Here is an 11,529-nt window from a genome sequence, read left to right as displayed (position 1 = left end):
GTGTTCTTTCTAAGCTGCGCACTGCATTGTAATCTATCGTCTAGTCAAAATTCAGTTTGTCCCTCTGCTTGGTGTGTCTTCTGACTGGCGGGGACACACACACACACACACACACACACAGTCGCAGTCTCACTGTCGGTCAGCCATGTCTGTGTCTGTCTGGGAGTATCAACTGTTCAGTCCTACTTATCCCCTCGAATGTACAGAAGAGACATTATTCACAGCAAAGGCACTAACAATAGCTAGGAGGTATACAGTAGTTTCTGGCAATACACATGCTTCAGTTTGGGTATTGACAGTGATATACGATGTCTCAGGTAGAGGCTAAGGAGATCCCATGACTCGCTGTAGGCTCCTAAAGCTCCAGGCATCTAACATCTGATATATCATTGCAATGACATTACCATGAATGCCTATCTCTCCTCATTCCAGATGGAAAGACTGACCGACAGACGGCATATTGTTTGTGTTAAGAGTCAAGCTCAGCGGTTGTCAGTATAATGTTTTATATACTTATTCTTTGTCTCTCTCCAGGAAAATTGAAGAGGGAGAGGAGTCTCTGCTGGCTGCTCCTGTTCCAAGCCTTTTCCCAGAACTCATTCCCTCAACCGTCTCATCCCTTGTCTCCGATTGTTTATTACCCTCGACCAAAAGTGGCGCAACTCAGGTGAGCAGATATTTTATTTTACACAGACAAATAGAAAATACAATGTCCCCCTGTAATGATTTCCAGTGGACGACCTCCGGCATTACATGTGATCCTAGAAGGGACGACACTGCCAGATTTTAAAAAAAAAACAAGCCGCAAGACACGTGTACGTTCAAATTCTCGCATGACTCGCTCATACTTGGCATGAGCTAAAAGTCTAGAACTGCAGGGCGTGAGGATGCAGAACCAGTTGTGTGAGTATGCAAAGCACACACGCTGCAGAGAAATCCCAAAGAACATGTGACTGTGAGATCCTGACTTTGTACCTAGATTCTGCATCAGCAATAGCTGTTACAATGAACAGCGCACTTGTTCTAATGGCACAACATGTACAACCCAAGAGCTCAGACGAGGGTCGGTGACCCAGTATTTATGTAGGCCTATGTGGTGGTGTTGTATCGCCACGCATGCTGTCCTTCACCCTGCCATGGGCTGCATCCCAAATGGCATCCTATTCCCTGTATAGTGCACTACTTTTGACCAGCTCTGTAGAAAGAAAAAAAAAAAGGTGAGGGGGGGAAGAAACCTGGCACTGGATCAGTGTTCACTCCTCACTGGACCCTGGTTCTGTTCTGCTTGATCTCATCATATGGTGTTCCTGTGCCTAAGTGAAAAACTTTCAGTGCATGCTTGGGTAACACTTAAATGTAAAGTGAAAATGTAGATTTTCTCCCTAAATAGACATACCCAAAAGTAATTATTTATCAAGAGAGGGCTAACAATCATCAAACTAAAAGCTAGACAGTCAGGGAGAATAGAAAAATGAATTTAGCAGTTTTTGATTTTGTTGTTGTGTTTGAGTAAAATAACAGCGTTTGTCATGGCAAAATGCATAGAACTGCAGAAACATTGCTTTAAAACGGCAAAATGTTCTCTCAGCTCCATGGAGAAATGTGGAATTGCAGGAAATTGGCACACTTGGGCAATCAGAGAAGGGGCAAATTATTGTGGCCCTGGTGGCACAAAATAATCTCAAGGTCTGATGCTTTGGAAAATGGTGTGTGTGTGTGTGTGTGTGTGTGTGTGTGTGTGTGTGTGTGTGTGTGTGACCGTGTATTATATATAATGTGTGTGTATACAATCGAGGTGAGCGCATTGGAAATGCTTTTGTCAGTTAATCTGCTTCTGTTCTGTGGGTGGCACTGTGTGCTCTTTTTTAAAATGATTGGTCCCAGTCTCTCAAAGGCCCTAGGATACATGTGGACAGGGGTGATCTGACAGTTACTGGGACGACAGTCCAACTTGGGATGGGGGGAGGTTTTAGCAGGTGGAATAGTGGAGAACAATTGGAGGTTTACTTAGTAGCAGTGAGAATTCCATAGTATAGCTGTACGGACACAATCATTATGGTGCTTTTTAATGGTAAGTTTACAAACATATATTTTGATAAATAGAATTGAAACTTGTATTTCATTATGGTGATATAAGTATAGCCAATTGTAATGGCTCAGCAGATAATGAGAACTGACGATCAGTATTTACCTGGCTAAAAGGAATATACATTGCCTTTGGGAAGTATCCAGACCCCTTGACTTTTTCCACATTTTGTTAGGTTACAGCCTTATTCTAAAACGGATTAAATAGTCCCCCCCCCCCTCAATCTACAAACAATACACCATAATGAAGAAGCAAAAACAGTTTTATTTTTTTTAATTTTTGCTAGTTTATTTAAAAAAATATATATAATATATTTTAAGTTACATAAGTATTCAGACCCTTTACTCAGTACTTAGTTGAAGCACCTTTGGCAGCAATTCCAGCCTTGAGTCTTCTTGTATATGACCCTACAAGCTTGGCACACCTGTATTTGGGGAGTTTGTCCCATTCTTCTCTGCAGATCCTCTCAAGCTCTGTCATGTTTGATGGGGAGCATTGCTGCACAAGTATTTTCAGGTCTCTCCAGAGATGTTCAATTTGGGTTCAAGTCTGGGCTCTAGCTGGGCCACTCAAGGACATTCAGAGACTTGTCCTTCGCCCCAGTCTGAGGTCCTGAGAGCTCTGGAACAGGTTTTCATCAAGGATCTCTGTACTTTGCTCCGTTCAGAGGTCCCTCGATCATGACTAGTCTCACAGTCCCTGCTGTTGAGAGAACCTCCCCACAGTATGATGCTGCCCCCACCATGCTTCACTTTAGGGATGGTGTCAGGTTTCCTCCAGACGTGACGCTTGGCATTCAGGCAAAAGAGATCAATTCTGTTTTCATCAGACCAGAGAAGCTTGTTTCTCATGGTCTGAGAGTCCTTTAGGTGCCTTTTGTCAAACTCCAAGAAGGCTGTCATATGCCTTTTACTGAGGAGTGGTTTCTGTCTGGCCACTCTACCATAAAGGCCTGATTGGTGGAGTGCTGCAGAGATGTATGTCCTTCTGGAAGGTCCTCCCATCTCCACAGATGAACTCTGGACCCATCGGGTTCTTGGTCACCTCCCTGACTAAGGCCCTTCTCCCCCGATTGCTCAGTTTGGCTGGGTGGCCAGTTCTAGGAAGAGTCTTGGTGGTTCCAAACTTCTTCCATTTAAGAAAGATGGCGGCCACTGTGTTCTTAGGGACCTTCAATGCTGCAGAAATGTTTTGGTACCCTTCCCCAGGTATGTGCCTTGACACTGTCTCGGAGCTCTACGGACAATTCCTTCGACCTCATGGTTTGGCGAGGACATGTACTGTCAACTGTGGGACCTTAAAATGACCTCTGTGTGCCTTTGCAAATCATGTCCAATCAATTGAATTTAACACAGGTGGGCTCCAATCAAGTTGTAGAAACATCTCAAGGATGATCAATGGAAACAGAATGCACTTGAGCTCAATTTTGAGTCTCATAGCAAAGGGTCTGAATACTTATGTAAATAAGATTTCTGTTTATTTGTAATAAATTTTGCTAACATTTCTAAAAACCTGTTTTACCATTATGGGGCATTGTGAGTAGATTGAGGAATGTTTTATTTACTCCATTTTTTTTAACAAGGCTGTAACGTAACATAACAAAGTGGAAAGTCAAGGGGTCTGAATACTTTACAAATGCACTTTATTATAATTTATCAAGCCTACAAGCAATACAAGACCCTATTATTATAGTATTGTTTTAAATACCTCAATGGACCGTGAAGGAAGTCGCACTGCAAACGATCACCTTTATGCACTTAAGGAAATCACGAATATCATGGATATAATGGAACGAGTGGATATATGGAGGCTTAAATATCCTGACCTAGTGAAATATACAGTTGTTGAAGTTGGAAGTTTACATACACCTTAGCCAAATACTTTTAAACATTTCAAGTTTTCCACCATTCCTGACATTTTAATTCCAGTAAGAATTCCCTGTCTTAGGTCAGTTAGGATCACCGCTTTATTTTAAGAATGTGAAATGTCAGAATAATAGGAGAGAGATGATTTATTTCAGCTTTTATTTCTTTCATCACATTCCCAGTGGGTCAGAAGTTTACATACTAATTGAGTGTATTTGGTAGCATTGCGTTTAAATTGTTTAACTTGGGTCAAACGTTTCGGGAAGCCTTCTACAAGCTTCCCACAATAAGTTGGGTGAAATTTGGCCCATTCCTCCTGACAGAGCTGGTGTAACTGAGGTTTGTAGGCCTCCTTGCTCGCACACACTTTTTCAGTTCTGCCCACAAGTTTTCTATGGGATTGAGGTCAGAGCTTTGTGATGGCCACTCCAATACCTTGACTTTGTTGTCCTTAAGCCATTTTCCACAACTTTGGAAGTATGCTTGGGGTCATTGTCCATTTGGGAGACCCATTTGCGACCAAGCTTTAACTTGAGATGTTGCTTCAATACATCCACATAATTTTCCTTCCTCATGATGCCATCTGTTTTGTGAAGTGCACCAGTTCCTCCTGCAGCAAAGCACCCCCACAACATGATGCTGCCCCTTGCTTCACGGTTGTGATGGAGTTCTTCAGCTTGCAAGCCTGCCCCTTTTTCCTCCAAACATAACGATGGGCATTATGGCCAAACAATTGTATTTTTGTTTCGTCAGACCAGAGAACATTTCTCCAAAAAGTACAATCTTTGTCCCCATTTTGCATTTGCATTTGCATTTGCAAACCGTAGTCTGGCTTTTTTATGGCGAATTTGGAGCAGTGGCTTCTTCCTTGCTGAGCAGCCATTCAGGTTATGTCGATGTAGGACTCGTTTTACTGTGGATCTAGATATTTTTGTGCCTGTTTTCTCCAGCATCTTCACAAGGTCCTTTGCTGTTGTTCTGAGATTGATTTGCACTTTTTGCAACAAAGTACGTTCATCTCTAGGAGACAGAACTCATCTCCTTCCTGAGCGGTATGACGGCTGCGAGGTCACATGGTGTTTATATTTGCATACTATTGTTTGTACAGATGAACATGGTACCTTCAGGCATTTGGAAATTGCTCCCAAGGATGAACCAGACTTGTGGTGGTCTACAATTCTTTTTCTGGGGTCTTGGCTGATTTCTTTTGATTTTCCCATGATGTCAAGCAAAGAGGCCCTGAGTTTGAAGGTAGGCCTTGAAATACAGGTACACAGGTACACCTCCAACTGACTCAAATGATGTCACTTAGCCTATCAGAAACTTCTAAAGCCATGACATAATTTTCTGGAATTTTTCAAGCGGTTTAAAGGCACAGCCAACTTTGTATTTTTAACTTCTGACCACTGGAATTGTGATACAGTGAAATAATCCGTCTGTAACAATTGTTGGAAAAATGAATTGTGTCATGCACAAAGTAGATGTCCTAACCGACTTGTCAAAACTATAGTTTGTTAACAAGAAATTTGTGGAGTGGTGGAAAAAAAAAAACGTTTTAATGACTCCAACGTAAGTGTAAACTTCCGACTTCAACTGTACATGGCGGAGATTCAAACCAAGCTAGTTGTCTTGACTACTTATGTCATTCTCGCTGGCACTAAAAGTAAAATAAATTGTTGATGGGGACAGAATGCGGTCGGACCATCAAATAATTGGCATATACTCTTACATAATTTCCTTGTGGGCGAGGATATTGGAAATGTAATCAAAGCCTATTGGATGACAACTTGTTTTAACCAGGACAGCAGAGTTTATAACTGACAGCAGATCCCCTTATTGTATGGGACACTTTTAGATGAGCATTGAACTGCATGGCCTCTAAAGGCACATCTTTAAAACAAAAGTTTAAAAAAATAATATTAAGAAAGGAAATATTGGCGCAGAATCCGTTAGAGGAAAAACAAAAAGACATGGAGAAACCTTTTCAAGAAAAATCAAGTGTAATGGATTATAAAAAATAAAGCGAAATGGATAGAATATGGGGTAAAAATGCACTTTCTTTTAAATGTTATCTTCAACATAGACATTCTACCAAAAATAATTTACTGAAACTAGTTACAAATGACGGCGTCACCCATGATTCGCCAAACAATATTTTGAACAAGGAAGCAAAGTACTTTAAGCATATGTTTTAGTGTGTCTCCTCCATTTTCACATAACCAAAGTTAATTGGAAGTCTTTCTTCCTATTAATAATACACAAGTAACAGCGAATTAACAACGAATTATAGAGGAACTTCTTGACGCAATTAAAGTTAAGTCCGGGAAAACTCCAGGGCTGAATGGCATACCAGTGGAGGACTGTTATTGGCATGTTTTAATCTGCCATTTTTATAGTAGTGGTTATCACATACTCAACCAGGTCTGATTTCATTAATACTGAAACAGGACCCAAAGTGGTAAATATAAAGGTCCATTTAAAAAATTGGAGGCCCCTTACACTATACTTGAATGTAAAGGTATTGTTGGTTATTATTCATCCTAAACAGACAGGTTTTGTACATGGATGATACATTGGAGATAATAGAAGACAAGTACTGAAAACAATATAACACTATGAAAAATCTGGAAAACCAGGGATCTTCATCATATCTGGTATCTATAAAGTACCACTGCAATTTATAAACTCATCAAAAAAAAGAAATGTCCTCTCAATGTCAACTGCGTTTATTTTCAGCAAACTTAACGTGTAAATATTTGTATGAACATAAGATTCAACAACTGAGACATAAACTGAACACGTTTCACAGACATGTGACTAACAGAGATTGAATAATGTGTCCCTGAACAAAGGGGGGTCAAAAGTAACAGTCTGTATCTGGTGTGGCCACTAGCTGCATTAAGTACTGCAATGCATCTCCTCATGGACTGCACCAGATTTGCCAGTTCCTGCTGTGAGATGTTACCCCACTCTTCCCCCAGAAATGTCAGGGAACTTGCAGGTGCCTTGGTGGAAATGGCCCTAGCCCTCACTCTACGATCCAACAGGTCCCAGACATGCTCAATGGGATTGAGATCCGGGCTATTCGCGGGCCATGGCAGAGCACTGACACTGTCTTGCAGGAAATCACACACAGAACAAGCAGTATGGCTGGTGGCATTATCATGCTGGAGGGTCATGTCAGGATGAGCCTGTAGGAAGGGTACCACATGAGGGAGGAGGATGTCTTCCCTGTAACGCACAGCGTTTAGATTGAGTTTGTTATCATTACAGGCAGTCTGATGATTTTGTGACACACCGCCCCACACCATGACGGACCCTCCACCTCCAAATCGATCCCGTTCCAGAGTACATGCCTCTGTCTAACACTCATTGCTTCGACAATAAACACGAATCCGACCAAAACCGCAACTCGTCAGTGAAGAGCACTTTTTGCCAGTCCTGTCTGGTCCAGCGACAGTGGGTTTGTGCCTATAGGCGACGTTGCCGGTGATGTCTGGTGAGGTCCTGCCTTACAACAGGCCTGCAAGCCCTCAATCCAGCCTCTCAGCCTATTGCGGAGGGTCTGAGCACTGATGGAGGGATTGTGCATTCCTGGTGTAACTCGGGCAGTTGTTCTTGCCATCCTGTCCCGCATGTGTGATGTTCGTATATACCGATCCTGTGCAGGTGTTACACGTGGTCTGCCACTGCGAGGATGATCAACTGTCCATCCTGTCTCCCTGTAGCACTGTCTTAGGCGTCTCACAGTACGGACATTGCAATTTATTGCCCTGGCCACATCTGCAGTCCTCATGCCTCCTTGCAGCATGCCTAAGGTACGTTCACGCAGATGAGCAGGGACCCTGGGTATCTTTTGTTGTTGTGTTTTTCAGAGTCATTAGAAAGGCCTCTTTAGTGTCCCAAGTTTTCATAACTGTGACCTTAATTGCCTACCGTCTGTAATCTGTTAGTGTCTTAACGACCCTTCCACAGGTACATGTTCCTTAATTGTTTATGGTTCACTGAACAAGCATGGGAAACCGTGTTTAAACCCTTTACAATGAAGATCTGTGTAGTTATTTGGATTTTTCCGATTTATCTTTGAAAGACAGGGTCCTGAAGAAGGGATTTTTTGTTGTTGTTGCTGAGTTTATTCCTGTAACCGGTAGGATGTTACAGTATGAGTCAAAAGTTTGGACACAACTACTCATTCAAGGGTTTATCTTTATTTGTACTATTTTCTACATTGTAGAATAATAGTGACTACGTCAAAACGATGAAATAACAAATATGAAATCATGTAGAAACCAAAAAATTGTTAAACAAATCAAAATATATTTGCTGTTCTTCAAAGTGGCCACCTTTTGTCTTGATGACAGCTTTGCACACTCTTGAAATTTTCTCAACCAGCTTCACCTGGAATGCTTTTCCAATCATCTTTAAGGAGTTCCCACATATGCTGAGCACTTGTTGGCTGCTATTCCTTCACTCTGCGGTCCAACTAATCCCAAACCATCTCAATTGGGTTGAGGTTGGGTGATTGTGGAGGCCAGGTAATCTGATGCAGCACTCCATCACTCTCCTTCTTGGTCAAATAGTCCTTATACACCCTGGAGGTGTTAGGCCATTGTCCTGTTGAAAAACTAATGACAGTCCCACTAAGCGCAAACCAGATGGGATGGCGTATCGCTGCAAAATGCTGTGGTAGCCATGCTAATTAAGTGTGCCTTGACTTCTAAATAAATTAGACCAAGACACCAGCGAAGCTGCTCCCACACAGTCTTGCCACCACCTCCATGCTTCACAGTGGGAACCACACCTGCGGCGATCATCCGGTCACTTACTCTGTGTCTCACAAAGACCCCCACATTTTTTTGGCTGACTCATCAGACCAAAGAACAGATTTTCACCAGTCTAATGTCCATTGCTTGTGTTTCTTGGCCCAAGTAAGTCTTCTTATTATTGGTATCCTTTAGTAGTGGTTTCTTTGCAGTAATTCGACCATGAAGGCCCGATTTCACGCAGTCTCCTCTGAACAGTTGATGTTGATGTGTCTGTTACTTGAACTCTAAAGCATTTATTTGGGCTGCAGTCTGAGATGCAGTTGTCTCTACCTCTGTTGCAGAGGTAATTTACCTTTCCTGTGGCGGTCCTCATGAGAGCCAGTTTCATCATCGCGCTTGATTGTTTTTGCGACTGAACCTGAATAAACTTTCAAAGTTCTTGAAATGTTCCAGATTGACTGACCTTCATGTCTTAAAGTAATGATGGGCTGTTGTTTCTCTTTGCTTATTTTAGCTGTTCTTGCTGTAATATGGACTTGGTCTTTTACCAAGTAGGGCTGTCTTCTGTATACCACCGCTACCTTGTCACAACACAACTGATTGGCTCAAAAGCATTAAGGAAAGAAATTCCACAAATTAACTTTAAACAAGGCACACCTGTTAATTAAAAAGCATTCCAGGTGACTACTGTACCTCATGAAGCTGGTTGAGAGAATGCCAAGACTGTGCAAAGCTTTCATCAAGGCACAGGGTGGCTACTTTGAAAAACACTTTTTTTTTGGTTAGATTGGTTAGATTTCACATACTGCATCTCCGATGAGAGCAGAGAATGGCATGCGAAGTGGGACAACCAGACCTGTCACGGGGGGGGAACAGCAATTGATGTTTCGCCATTCAGAGTGCTCTGTACACACATTCAATTCAGATAAAAACATTTTTTATTTCAGCTTGCACTGCGGCAAAAAAATACAACATGGTCACACAACTGTTTTTGCAGTTCGTGATCTACAGAAATTAATTTGGAAATAGTGAAGTAAAACCAAAACAAATCTAATTTTGATTTGAATCAAAACATCTTCTCATCGCAGGTCAGGTGCAATGCTATTTTTGTACTGCTCAGATTTAATTTGAGCCAATGTTTAATTTGTGAGGTATGATATATATATATATATATATATACACGAGTTTACATTTGCTAAAATGGGAGCGCACTCATTATGTTTCCAGCTAAAAATGATGGTTATGCTTCAAGAAACGACTGAACGTCAGAATGAAAAGTTTTGATAAAGATCTATATTATCCCAGAGACTGTCAAGTCAGGCTGGCTGTGGCTTGTTCATTGACCAGATCACCCATTCCCTGGAGGTGATTGGCTCCCTGCAGGTGTTAATTACACTCACTAGGCATCTCTGGCTGGGGGAGGGGATGAGGCGAAGGGGGGGGTTAGCCCAACTCAGACCTCTGACTCATGGTGAAGCCTGAAATTTCAGCGCTAACCCGAAGAACATCAGCTGCGTTAGACCTCGCTCCTCAGCTTTGAACGAGTTGCTTTCAGCATAAATTTACCTTTCTCCAGTTTGTTCCAGTGCCCAGCATTGTGCGGTTTTAGAATACGTTGTGATTGTTTGTTCTCCTGTAGATGCCTGTAGTGCTTGATTATCTTCCCTAAATAAACTAAGCTGTCACTCTTCGCTTGATATGGCAGTCTCAAATGAGCCCTTTATACCCGATCCCCTTTCCACTTGACCCAGGATTCACACTAGAAAATCAGATAGTGATTGCAATTCTCTAATGCACCCCTCGCTCTATTGTTTATAAAAGTCCAGGGGATTAGCATGGATTTGTCATTCTCTTTTTGCTTTTTGAGAGTACATTTTTTTTCAATTTCTCACCAGTGAAGAAGTATAATGACACCTTGGTGACCTCAGGCTTGAACAGTGTGGCTCCTTGTTAGCCTGTCTCAATGTGCTCCTTATGTAACACCGTGATGAGGGCTGCATTCGCACCTGATTAGGCTGACAGGCTTTCACTCAGCCTTTTGAGCTTTGCCATTGTCAAGACAAAGGGACTATGTCAGACTGCCCAGCTGTTTATGTGTCACAATCCCCCAGTTGCAGGGTCACGACCCATCTTCACAAGCACTTGAGAAACCGGTGACATCACTGCCCTAGCCTCCCTATCCCCATAAATGAGTGTGCCAAGTCTGTCTTTTGAGTCCCCCAGTCTGTCTTTGAGGGTAGTCTGTTTCTAGGCAAAACTGCTTACTCTCAACATGTAAAGCTGCAGATTAGTGTCTATATGTCATCAGATTTCATGATAAAGTAATGGGAACGCTTTACTTGTTTTTGAAACACTTTGTCCCACAAAAAAGGTGGCGGTAGTGTTAAATGATAAAAGATATAGGGACAGGGCTAGAGTTAGTAGTGGTGGTGTCTGCCTTGGTGCTAGTTGCCGTGGCAATTGGAGCAGCCAGTGTGCTTGTGCATGATTGGCCAGGTTTTGGTTTACTGTGGTTGGCCTGAATGCCTGTTCGGAATTATTTCCGAGGCCCTTTGCTTGACATGCCTTTGTTTTACATGGGCTTTAAAAGCTATTCCAGTCGTGAGAAAGCAGTTTGCCTGAGCCCCTGTCAACCGTGCGTTTTCATAAGAAAGTCTGTGTATATAATTTGCCCTTGTCCATATCATTTTTGCTTCTCTGCCATGTGTTTTATGCGAGGAACCGGTTTGGCCACACATTGTTTGAGTTCTATCATCATTGTCTACATTCAATATTAAATGTTGAACTGTTCAATATTAAAATGTTATTCAAG

The 11,529-nt window shown here is 42.1% G+C and overlaps 1 protein-coding gene across 4 annotated transcripts in view; it reads left to right on the top strand.

Annotated features, from left to right (window-relative positions):
- Nucleotides 1–11,529, top strand: part of LOC112225196 (growth factor receptor-bound protein 14) — a 69,845-nt gene that overhangs the window by 12,728 nt on the left and 45,588 nt on the right. For all 4 annotated transcript variants that reach the window (XM_024388916.2, XM_024388919.2, XM_024388918.2 and 1 more), the window contains one exon: nucleotides 535–667. In XM_024388916.2, coding sequence (XP_024244684.1) covers nucleotides 535–667 — 133 coding nt within the window. The remainder of the gene's footprint in view (nucleotides 1–534; nucleotides 668–11,529) is intronic.

The sequence above is a fragment of the Oncorhynchus tshawytscha genome, linkage group LG26 (genome assembly GCF_018296145.1).
Source record: "Oncorhynchus tshawytscha isolate Ot180627B linkage group LG26, Otsh_v2.0, whole genome shotgun sequence".
Taxonomy (NCBI): Eukaryota; Metazoa; Chordata; class Actinopteri; order Salmoniformes; family Salmonidae; genus Oncorhynchus; species Oncorhynchus tshawytscha.
Note: the sequence above shows the minus strand (reverse complement) of the source record. Positions and strands in the feature narration are given on the sequence as shown.